Genomic DNA, 12,960 nt, shown 5'->3' on the forward strand with positions numbered 1-12,960 from the left:
GACTCCTCCATCCTAGGAAAAAGACCTTGGATATTCACCCCCATACTCCTCACAATTATATAAACTTCTGTATGGTCACCCCTCAACCTCTGATGCCCCAGCATATTCAGCCTCTCCCTATAACTCAAACTCGCCTCCCCCGACACCACCCCCAGTCCTGTCAACATCCTTGTAAATCTTTTCTGCATCCTCTCATGTTTAACCACAATGTCCCTGTGGAAGGCTAACCAGGATTGGGCACAGAATTCTAAAAGTGGCCTCTCTAATGTCCGGTACAATGACAACATAACATCCCACTTCCTATATTCAATGCACTGGCGAATGAAAGCAAGCATGCCACATACCTTCTTCACCACCCTACCTTCCTGAAACTCCACTTTCAAGGAACTATGCACCTGCACCCCTAGGTCTCTTTGTTCAGCAACACGTCTCAGGTCCCTACCCTTAGCTGTTTAAGTCTGCCCTGATTTGCCTTACCGAAATGCAGCACTTCACATTTATCTAAATCTAACTCCATCTACCACTCCTTGGTCAATTGTCCCACCTTTCTGAGTGAACTTTAGGAAGCATGTGCAGGCATTCCAAAGGAAGCAAAAAAGATTCACAGCTGGTTTGGAGAATTTGGGGTGATCCTCCCTGAAGAAAAGAAAGTTGAGAGGAAATTTGATGGATGTATTCAAAATTTTAAGGGATCTGGACAGAGTGGATAAAAAAAAACTGTTGCCATTGCTGAAAGAACAGAGTGAGAGGATACCAATTTAAGATGTTTGCCAAAGGAAGTAATGCTGACACAAGAAATAAGTTCCTTATGTAATATATTATTAGGATTTGGAATGCAGTGCCAGTCAATCCGGCGGAGGAAATTTTGACGGTAACTTTCAAGAAAGAATTTGATCACTAATTGAAGAAGAAAATAATGCAGAGCTCTGGTGAGAAGGCAGGGGATTGACACAAAGTACCTTAATCTTGCAGTGAACTAGTATTGAGATGACAGACCGAGTGGCCTCCTTATGTGAAATTCTCTGATTCAATGCAAATAGCAGGTTCAGAGTGCAGCAATCTGCTGACTCACTATCCCTCTATTTACACTAACCCAATATGTTTAATTTTCTGCTTCTAGTTTTAAATCTAGCTGGTAAACATCTCTCAGCTAATCTCACTTTAGTGAAATTGTAATAAGAAATCATTAGAGCACATTTGGCTATAAAAGCTTTGTATCATCTTTTATCTCATCATTTACAGAAAGCAATTTGAAATATGTATAATCACTTGATTACTTACTGAAAGTTTAATGATTCTGTCAAATAATATTTCTGATGGGCCAATGTAATCAAACACAAAATACTGCAAAGAGAAAATAATTAATCAATGTTGTTACACTGAATATTTCATCTCATTCTACCGTACAGGCCCACATTACACAACAAAATCAGAAGCACCAGAAATGTAACTGTAACTTAATTCGAGAGAACAGGGCACTCAAGAGAGTACCATTAATGCATGGAATAGACATTTCTTCCTTGCTTGATCCTGACTTCTAAACATTTTCTTGCTGTCCACAGAAATGAAATCAAAATCTCTGAACATAAGAAATAGGAGCAGGATAGACCATTAGCCCCTTGATCCTGCTCCAGAATTCAGTAAGGTCTTGGTGGATCACTTAAGTTACATCTTCCCACAGATTCCCTACATCCTTTGACTTCTTGAGTATCTAAAAATCTGACAATCTCTGACTTGAATCTACTCATCTACAGAGCATCTACAGCCCTCAGTGGGACACAATTTTGCGGAGGTTTTGCAGCCTTTCTCTGAAGAAATTGCTCTATACTAGTTAATTGATCCCTTAGTCTGAGATTGTGATTCCTTGCTTTGGATTCCCAGCCAGGAGAAACAGCATCCTATGTCTCTCCTGCCAAGGTCTTAAGGATTTTCTACTACTCAATCTCACTCTGTAGGGTGGGCTCCTTATCTTGAGAATCAGTCTATTGAACATGCACTGCTCTTCCTCTAAAGCAAGCACATTCTTCCTCAGGAATGGAGACCAGGTCTAGTCTCACCAAGGCTTTGTTGGGCCATCTATGTGGCAAATTAATTGCTAAACTATTTAAACAAGCTGCTTTATTTGATTGTGCTAGATAATACATATGATAATATGAAAATAATGGAAGCATAATTTCAGTGAAACAGTTTAGACGCAACCTCAAAAATATTTTAACAATATTGTTTGACATTACAGTTGACTAAATAGCCTCTTCAATCAAGGAAAAGTCATGTGAATGATTTTCAGCAAGTGAAATAAAATGTGAAGTGTTTATTCAGCAGTGAAGGTTTCTGTATTGTTCTAGAAACATAAATTGTTTTATGTTTGACAAAGTTATCCAAATAGTGCAATAAATATTAATTTATGTTTATTGTCAGACACAATCAGTTTAGCTTTGTAATGTTTAGTGATTTTAAAACCTTTTTTTCTCAAAAATGAAGCAGAAATCAATATTTGCTATTGTGTCTAACCTTCCATTTCATTTATCAAGGAATGCATTTGTGTATTTTTCTGTTGTCCTTTTACGGGTCATAATTTTGAAAGGATCATTTATTTCCAGAACATTTGTTACTTTTCTCTTCCTCACTTTTCACCTATATCACACATCATTCATAACAAAGAGTGTTTAGGCCTATGGGTGTATGATGCAGGGTCCTGGTAGGACCAGCAAGGAATGTGAGTGTGAGTGTGAGAAAGACAGTCAGTTTTTGTGTGTGCAAATGAGGGAGTGTGTGAGTGTGAGTAAATGAGTATGTTTGTGTGGGTGTGTATGTGTATATGAGTGTGTGCGAGTATATATATGGGAAATAACATGTTTATGTGTGTGAGGGAGTATGTGAGAGTGAGTGTGTGTGTAACTGAGTGTGTGAGTGTGAGTATCTAAGCATGTGTGTGAGCACGTGTGAAAGTGTAAGCATATGCATATGAAAGAGTGAGCATATGTTTGAGTGTATATGCGTAAGTGTGAAAATATGAGTGGGAGAGAGAGAGTGTGTGTGAGTGTAAGTGTGAGTCTATATGTGTATGTATGAGAATATGAGAGTGTGAGTGACTGTGAGTGAGTGAGTGAACGTGATTGTGTGTGAGAAAGAGAGTTTGCAAGCAGACGTATGCGTGTGTGTGTGTGTGTGTTGATCTGTTGATGTCACTCCATGACTGTGGTGTTCAGGAATTTTCATGCAGCTTCCCAATGAAATTGCCTATCTCAATGGAAGAGATCTAATCTCCCAACGCAATACAAGAAAGATCAGGACGTGAATGTGTGAAGATTCCAAGATGTGAATTTGCGTTCAAACTGACACGGTATATCAGAGTTCTGGGGCTTTTCCTTTATGATTTATGAGCAAAACATTCAGGCCTCTCACCTTGCAAAAATGAGCCAGGAGTGACATTAGAATGGAGACTAAGAATTGGCCACCCTCCTGCTGGTTGTTGCTTCTGAGTAAGGGTCTTTTGAGTTGATATCCTAAATAGGTGCCCAAAGAAAGTGCCAATGTGCCCTATCAGGGCCCATTGACATCAACAGAAAGCCAATGTTATGTTTGGACTAAATTAGGAGCAGCATAGTCAATGTATGTTCTGCCTACTATCTACTGGCAACCAGGCAGCAGAGGAAAGATAACTTGTTATTGGAATGTGTGAGACTGAGAGAGACTGGACTGCTTCTGAACAATAGCCTGAGCCTTTTGTCCTTCTAGCTCTCCACTTACCCAGCGATCTGTAAACTGGAATCCTGCCCGAGATCAACAAAACCACCTGATATTATGCTCAACGTGACTTTGACAGGCTTCCCTGCAGGACCAGCTAGCACCCTACATTCTCTTGGATTCAGTACTTGGAGAAAATTCACTCATTGTGTTATTTTATTCATACCCTCACAGAAGATGGGCACACTTTATCTTTTAGTCCCTATGGGTCTATTGTCTTTTAATTACATATCTTACAACAAGTGGGCAGATTTCAATGAAACTACATATGTATGCCCCAAACTGGTTAGCTTTGGCCTAGATTCATGTGGAAGCCTGGATCTGGTTGGATCTGGTATATAGTAACATTTTTTAATGTTGTTGGTTATTTAATTTAGAATGCTGTTAATTGTTCCAGAACATTGAGGGTTGTTTCAGTTGCTGCAGTGGAATTTATCAAAGTTGTCAAAATGTGAGCAGAGTTTTCAGAGCAATTTGTGGGTTTGAATTGTTCCAAAGCATCCTTAGTAAGATGGAAGCCCTTATTGAAAAGATTTCTACTTTTCAGCTTTGTAGCTTCAGAGCATCAATCGGGCAGGGAAAAGAACTATATAATTGTCATAACGTTGAATGAACAAAGCATCACTGAGGTATACATTATACTGAGTGCCCTTCACTATTATTGGAGACACATTTATGAATTATTAGTTGAACTTTGAAAGCTGTTTCGATCTGTTCTGAACTGATGTTTGAACAATCTCAACGTAAGGTTGCTAAACCATCATAATGTATTCACAGCAGATGTGTCATTATGCCATAAATGCTGACATATTTTTACCTCATTGTAAAAAGGGGAATTTGTTGACTCTTTCACTGTTGTTTGCTTTTTCTCTTCCCCAATCTCAATGATAACATGTGGATCGATATTGTCCCCAGCCAGCTGTCGTGCCTCGGTGATTGTAATACCAATCTAATAGAGCAAACAAGAGTTCCCCGATGAAATATTTTCACGTCGAATTTACTAAACAAACAGTTATTGCAAAACTATTGAAATTGGTTCATTTGTCTCTCTACCTGGTAATGTTGAGCTTTGTTTTCAGTGGGGTGTATTTTGGTTACTGGTCTTGATCTGTGAAGGAAAATTTTATTAATGAAGTGTAATTGCATCCAAAATTTTTCAATTAAGTAAATAAATTATTTAAATCAACAATAGATAACAAAGTGTAGAGCTAGATGAACACAGCAGGCCAAACTGCATCAGAGGACCAGGAAGGCTGACATTTTGGGCCTAGACCCTTCACCAGAAATCCTTTCTGTGTTCATCCAGCTCTACACTTTGTTATCTCAGATTCTCCAGCATCTGCAGTTCCTACTATCTCTTAAATCAACAATCTGCTCAGATTGGTAAACAGTTATTGGCAGGAAAAGAATGCTGTTCCTAGTTTAAATTCAACGAATGAGTTGCTGATTAATGGGTCAGTTCCTGTGTCCCAAAAGTTAAAAACTGCTCATAATGGGGAGGGAAAAGGTCCTCAAATGGAAAGAGTCGTAAAGTTATACAGTTGTGCAGCATGGAAACAGACCCTTCGGTCCAACTCGTCTTTGTTGACCAGCCATCCCAAATTTATCCAGTCCCATTTGCCAGTGTTTGGCCCATACCCATCTAAATCCTTCCCATTCATGTACCCATTCAGATGCCTTTTAAATGTTGTATTTGTACCAGCCTCCACCATTTCCTCTGGCAGCTTATACCATCACACACGTCACTCTCTGCATCCATTTTAAATCTTTCCCATCTCATCTAAAACCTATGACTTCTAGTTTTAGACTCCCCTACCATGGGAAAATGACCTGGGACAGTCACCCTATCCATGACTCTCATGATATTATAAACCTGTATAAGGTCACCCTCAGCTTCCTATGCTCCAGGGGAAGTAACCCCAGCCTATTCAGCCTCTCCCTACAGCTCAAACCTTCCAATTCCAGCAAAGTTCTTGTAAATCTTTTCTGAACCCTTTCAAGTTTAATAACATCTTTCTTTTAGCAAGGAGACTTGAATTGAACACAGTATTCCAAAATGTCGTGTACAGCTGCAACATCACATCCCAAGTGAGGAGGATAAGTTGTTAAACATATATGATTTCAAATACTAGAAGCCATCCTCCAATGTATGGAAACAATTATCCGAAGGAACGGTGCCTCAGAGCTATCTGTCTTTACCACACCCTATGTGTCTCAGGTCATGATGACAATCTCAATCTACTAATGATTTGCAAGACAGTCAATATTAACTTTTATGGGTATGATAGTGAGAAGGTAAGAAAGATTTATGGCATGAGCAAGTATGTTTTTATGTTCATTAATGTGCTATTTATATTCATTTGGCTTGAAAACTTTTTTAAAATTCTCATGTAGTTTTGTGAGGTGCAGGGAAGAGAAAAGCACTGATTGAAATAGTGCCAGGCCAACCAAGAGTAGATTTTCTGGTATGCATCGTTTACTACTGAAATGTAAAACACAACCTTAAGTGCACTGTCTTGTGAGCAATTTGCTGAAGTTAGCTCATTATCATAATAACAGGGGAGTCCATGTGCAGAATTGTGTGCAGGAATTTGTTAGAATAATGCTGCCCTGAACAATGACACCTATTCCCCATGAACAGGCTCCTACCTGCACAGTCCCATTTGCCAGTGTTTGGCCCATACCCATCTAAATCCTTCCCATTCATGTACCCATTCAGATGCCTTTTAAATGTTGTATTTGTACCAGCCTCCACCATTTCCTCTGGCAGCTTATACCATCACACACGTCACTCTCTGCATCCATTTTAAATCTCAGCATTCAGTAATGTCATTGCACAGCACAAGCTCCTGTAAACCTCTTTACCTAGGAAATCAACATAATTCTCTGAAACACCATCTACTAATTTCTTCAGCTTGAACTTGTGAGTAGAACAGAATATACTGATGTTGAAGAATTTTAGACAAATAATAGAAACAAATATAACAATACGAAGTGATGGAAGGTGTCATCGTCTGTGCTACAAAGCAGTGTTTGCTTAGCAACAACCTGCTCACCGACATCCAGTTCAGGTTCCACCAGGGTCACTCATCTCCAGTCCTTATTACAGCCTCAGTTCAAACATGGACAAAAGAGCTGAATGCCAGAGGTGAGGTGAGAGTGACAGCCCTTGATAATAAGGCTGCATTTGGCCAAGTGTGGCATCGTGGTGCTCTAGCAAAACTGCAGTCAAGGGGAATCAGGGAAATCTCACTGCTGCAACAAAAACAGAAGTTGTTGGAAAAACTCAGCAGGTCTGGCAGCATCTATGAAGAAAAAAATCAGAGTTAACGTTTCGGGTCTGAGGAAGGATCACTGAACCTGCAACGTTAACTCTGATTCTTTTGCTTCTCAGATGCTGCCCGGCCTGCTGAGCTTTTCCAGCAACTTCTATTTTTGTTCCTGATTTACAGCATCTGCAGGTCTTTTGGTTTTTATTATTTTAGAATTGTGGAAGGAGGCCATTTGGCCCATCGAGTCTACACAGATCCTCTAAATAGCATCCCACACAGACCCAGGCTCCTCCCATATCCCCAAAACCATGTATTTATCACGACTAATCCACCTAGCCTGCACAACCTTGGACACGATGAGCAATATAAGCATGGCTAATCCACCTAACCTGCACAGACTTGCATGATGGGAGGAAACCAGAGCACTCAGAAGAAACTCACACAGTCACATGAGGCTGGAATTGATCCCAGGTCCCTGGTGCTGTGAGGCAGCAGTGCTAACCACTGAGCCACCGTGCCACCCCCAGTCATATCTGGCACAAAGGAAGATGGTGTTTTTTTTGTAGGTCAGTGATCTCAGCCTCAGGACATGACTGCAGAAGTTCCTCAGGCCAGTGACCTAGACTCAACCATCTTCAGCTGCTTCATCAACGATCTTCCCTTAATCATAAATATCAGAAGTGGAGATGTTCACCGATGTTTGCACATTGTTTAGCACCATTAATAGAAACATAGAAAATAGGAGCAGGACCAGGCTATTTGGCTCCTCAAGCCTGGTCCACCATTCAATATGGTGTTGGCTGATAATTTATCTCAATCCTCTGTAACTGTTTGCTCTCCAGATCCTTTGATCCTTTAAGCCCTAAGAACCAATCTCTATCATTCATACAAATATTCATTTTTTGGTCTCAACTGCTTTCTGTGGTACAAACTGTAGAATCTCCTCAGATACTGAAGTAGTTCTAATCTAAATGCAGCAAGACCTAGACTATGTCCAGGCTTGGTCTGACAAGTGGCAAGCAACAGTCATGGCACACAAATTTACAGGCAATGACCACCACCAATATGCAACAATCAGACTATTGTTCCTTGACATTCAATGGCATTGTTAACTCTGAATACCCCATTATCAACGTCCTGGGGGTTATTATTGACTAGAATCTCATCTGTACTAGGAGTATAAATCCAGTGGTTACAGGAGCAGATTAGAGGCCAGGCAGTGAGTAATTTACCTCCTGACTCCCCAAAACCTCTTCTACCATCTACAAGGCACAAGTCAGGAGTGTGATGGAATACTCCCCACTTGCTTGGATTGGTGCAGCTCTAACAACACTCAAGAAGCTTGACACCATCCAGGTCAAAGCAGCCCGCTTGATTGGCACTACCTCCACAAGCATCCACTCCCAACATCACTGACACTCAATAGCAGCAGTGTGTACTATCCGCAAGATGCAATGCAAAAATTCACCAGCGATCCTCAAACAGCACCTTCCAAATCCACAGCTACTTCCATCTAGAAGGACAAGGGCAGCAGATAAACGAGAATATCATCACCTGCAATCTTATACACAATATACAGAATATTTCTTAACTATGGCAGTGAGATGCCAGATGAAATTATGTGCTGACTCCCTTAAATAAGGTACAGGACAATTCTCTTCCTTCCTTTTGCTTTGTTATCACTCCCTTTGCCAAATGTTCCATTTGACCCCCATGATCTCTAATCTTATTTGGCCTCTGCTCTTCCCCCTGGCTTTCCCTTTTGTTCCACTAACCTAAGCTTTCTACTTCTGCAGCATAAAATCCATCATACTTCCCTACCCATACATATTTCCACCTCTCTTCAGCTTCAAAGGAGAATCATACTGAACTGAAGTCTCTGGGCTGGACTTTCCCATTCTGGGGCAAAGAGTTATTTTCAGGTTGTGTCGTGGTGGGTGTCAGAAAGTTGCTGAGACCTATTTTTGCCCATCGCTTCATTAATAATGCATCTTAATAGTGCCCTTCTCATCCATTCATGCGCAGGAGAACCAAAATCCCCGCACTGCCAAGAACTTCCAGCATCCAGGCTATTGGAACCATTTTTAAAAGCCAGCTGAATACCACATAAGATGCTGTAAAACCAGAAACAACAGTACACTGTCCTCTTAGAAAAACAAGATCTCTCAGAAAACGAAGCTGCCAACCTGTTTTTCAGACAAGTGCCTGGACTTGTACTGGCCATTCCTTTCCCCTCTGTCCACTGGAGGAGGCCAAAGAGGCCAACAAAGAGGCCTGGACACAGAGAGCTGCCTGGGTCACTGCTGTCTCCAGGCTCTGACAGGATACACAACGGTGTGGGAAAATTATCTTCTGTGCTCCATCAGGATAAGTGCCACCATCTTCTCTCAACTCAAATTTCACCAATGCTCACACACTACCAGCCTCATGATTGCCTATTTTGAATGGCAGCTTCCAAAAAAAGCACAAAGTGAGCAATCACTATGAAAATGAATCTAAGAGCTGTAAGATACAGCCTGTGCAGAAAGTGATCTGGCTGGAACACGCAGGTCAAAGGTGTCCCTCAACTCCAAAGAGAGGTCTTGAGGGATTGAAGTAGATTTCCGAGATCAGTCAGGATAATATATTTATGCTAATGGGTTGCTAAAGAATGAATGAATAATTTTATCATCATGTATATTTTGTAGTGAGCAGAAAGTAAAATAGAGTGAAAAGCTCTTCCACTGTTGCCACAATCCGGCACCATTTTGAATAGTTTTCAGAATAAGAAAGAAATTAGAAAGATATAGCTGAAAGAGAGTCCATCAGTCCTGAGCCAGCTCATTATCATTGCTTCCCTTCCTCTGCCTCAGTGCAGACTACACTGAACTTAATCAATGTTGAAGTTGCCCCTTTTCAGGCTCCATCTTTCACGGATGGGCCAATTCTCCTCTGCTATCGCCTCGCCAACACCTGCACCAGCCCAACCAACATCAGAGCCACATTTCTCACCTCAATGTCCATGTGATGCCCTTCTGCTACCACCAGCACCAGATCCAACCAACTAATCTGCAGGCACCATCTTTCACCCCCGGGCCTACCACAACTCTGCCAATGTAGCATCTGCTGATTCAGATGCCAGGCCCAATGCTGGTCCCACAAAGTGAGTAAGGCCTCGCTCAAGTCCACTCTGGGCTCATTTGCCACCATCACAAGGTCCACACTGTGTTTGGGCCCACTCGCTGCCATCACAATGTCCTTGCTGGGCCTTCTCGCTGCTGCCCATACCGTCCAAGCTGCAGACAAGATATAAGTGAGAAAAAAATGACAAAAAAAAAGAAAAGAAATGCGGTCAGAATGGACGAGCCCTGGCTCAGGAATCCTACTCCATTGAAATTGGATGAAGGAAGGAGGCCACTGTCTGCAGTGCTTCAAGGACATGTTGGTGAAGGGACATTAGAGTGGATGTCTGGAGAAGCAAGAATTGAACTACATCCACCAAGTAACCAATTTCACTTTCAATCCAGAAATTGTTGCCAACGAGTGTATTGCAAGACGAGGGGAGAGTTGCAAGCCATATGCAAAGAAGGCGAGTTGAATATTAATGGAATATCAATGCATGGAAGTAGGGTAGTCACCACTTATCAATGAGATTTTGACTTTGCTGATGAAACCTCAAGGAAAAGAACGCAGAAATTGTTTTTCTCAATGTCTGGAAGCTGATTTTTTCTTAATTCCAGTTCTACTTTCCCACATTTCTCACCATTGCCTATGTCACTTGAGATTTGGGAAAACTCAGCCCTCTGTTTCTATCTCCATAGGTGCTGTCAGGTTTTCCTCTCAGGTTTAACATGATGATAATCTCTGACATGTGAAGTTACCTCTGCACACAGCTGGAATTTAGGTTCACTGTATCGGAGTCACATACCTTTTTCTGGGAGAAATATTCCTGACGAAACTGCTGGATGGAATTTCAGTACTGCCTTCATAGGTATCATGGTCGATCATTTCCGGCTTGTCCAGCACACTATCCCTGTCATCCAGATCAGCTGGGAACCAATTACAGAAAGCTTTAGAATGCCAGCAAATATCTAGCCAATCTTTCAACAAGAAGGCAGTTACAATAGAGGGTGATGATATTAAAGTGTGAAGTGAACAGTGTGACTGTACTGTGAAAGCATTTTTACCCATTGACAGTTTACAAATAAGACATGTTTCGTAACCTGGGAAGCAATAGGATTTTTACCTGAGCCTAGAGAACAAATTATGAACAGAAATAAAATTACTCAATCTAGGCATAAACATAATAGATTGACATCATGAGTGTCATATTATGATCTCCAAAGAGATTGATTTAAAAAGTCAAACATCAAGATTTCACATTTTAAGACCTTTACTGTAACAAAAGATTGCTTGACTAAACACTATCTTTGTAAGCAATTTATATCTTGAACCACAGAATAAAATACCCAAATGCCCTTTCTAATTTTTTAGCACAACTGGAAAAGTTACTTTACAAGCATATGTCATGCTATCCTTTAAAAAGACATATACATTTCCCCAGAATTAACCAAAATAGCACTTAGCTTCTTACTGTTGTTCTTTTCCTTGTATAGTTCTACATGGTAATTTCTAACGCAAGAACAATCCTTCATGGTGAGAGTGAGAATGGAGATAATCCTAATAGCAAAAGCTAGGCAAATATCCCAGCTTCATTTAAACATTTCAAAAATGTGGGGCTGATTGGACTGTTATGCTCTAAGGACAAGAAACCAAAGCATTTAACAGCTGAAGCTTTATTAAGGAGATGTTTACTCTACAGGCAGCAAGGTTAGTTTAAGATATTTCCCACACAGAAAGGCCAATGATGTCATCATTGTGACAACTGATTAGACTTCTAAAGTGACAATCCACAATACTCACCCAAAAACGAAGTGTTGTGTATTTGTGTAAGTGTCAGTTTCATTGAGTTTCACAAGGGATTTCTCTCTACAAGGCCTAGCAAGTTTTCTTGTCACATCTTACCAAACACAACACATTAATTACATTCCCCTCCCCAATGGCCTTTCTCTTATCTGATTCTAGCCCCATTCTACCACTTGCCATACATCACACTTCCAGTCAATCCATAAGCATGACCCTGATCTCCCAGTCAGTTGCTATTTTAATATACTGTCTTGCTTGCATGCTCACATTCCTGTCCTAGGCCTGCCACAGTGTTCCAGTGAAGCCAATGCAAGCTGGAGGAACAGCATCTCATTTTCCATTTAGGTATCTAATGGACTTCAGGACCAACCACTGAGTTCAATACCTTCATCCAAAAGCTCAATGACGTTAGTCAAACATGATTTACAAAGAACAAATCCATCCTTTGATAGTACTGCTTGTCAAAGCGTATTCATTCCCTGTCCATTTACTGTGTCTAAAAAATTCCTCACCACCGTGGTTAAACTGAGTAACCTGCAATTGTGTCCTTCTGGCCTTTAAAGAAGGGTGTGACATTTGCAATCCTCCAGTCCTCTATATTCCAAGGAAGGAGACTTGGAAGATTATGACAAGCAATTTCTATCATTTCTTCCCTCAGCCGCCTCACTTTCATCCCAACCAGCACAAAGTCCGATTTTTTTTGCAATGGCACTTCAGTCACCACAGAAGTGTGACAAGTGGCAAGGCAATGCGAAGCGGATCAGAAAAAGCTCTTTTACTGGGGAAAAGTACTTCAGCACACCCAGATGATGCAAGTTTGCTGAACCAAATCTGAGCCCTCCCTAGATTTGCTGCAGTAATATTGTCTACTCCTTTCTAGTCTCTATGCCTGGCACAGCCCCTGGATTTGAAGTTTTTGAGTCCGATACCTAGAAGGGAGAAAAACATTTGACAGAATCATTGTAACTGCAGTATTACAAAATAAAGGCAAGCCAAAGATGTCAATGAAAGATTTGAAATGGTGTCAAAATCTATC

The 12,960-nt window shown here is 40.8% G+C and overlaps 1 protein-coding gene across 3 annotated transcripts in view; it reads right to left on the reverse strand.

The window, feature by feature from the left end:
• The window catches only part of fer1l6 (fer-1 like family member 6), a 142,673-nt gene that overhangs the window by 122,135 nt on the left and 7,578 nt on the right, over positions 1-12,960 (reverse strand). For all 3 annotated transcript variants that reach the window (XM_059645982.1, XM_059645984.1, XM_059645983.1), the window contains exons 3-6: positions 10,927-11,047; positions 4,801-4,855; positions 4,565-4,696; positions 1,282-1,344 (exon numbers count right to left, since the gene is read on the reverse strand). In XM_059645982.1, the coding sequence (XP_059501965.1) occupies positions 1,282-1,344; positions 4,565-4,696; positions 4,801-4,855; positions 10,927-11,047 (371 nt within the window). The remainder of the gene's footprint in view (positions 1-1,281; positions 1,345-4,564; positions 4,697-4,800; positions 4,856-10,926; positions 11,048-12,960) is intronic.

The sequence above is a fragment of the Stegostoma tigrinum genome, chromosome 5, assembly GCF_030684315.1.
Source record: "Stegostoma tigrinum isolate sSteTig4 chromosome 5, sSteTig4.hap1, whole genome shotgun sequence".
Lineage (NCBI taxonomy): Eukaryota > Metazoa > Chordata > Chondrichthyes > Orectolobiformes > Stegostomatidae > Stegostoma > Stegostoma tigrinum.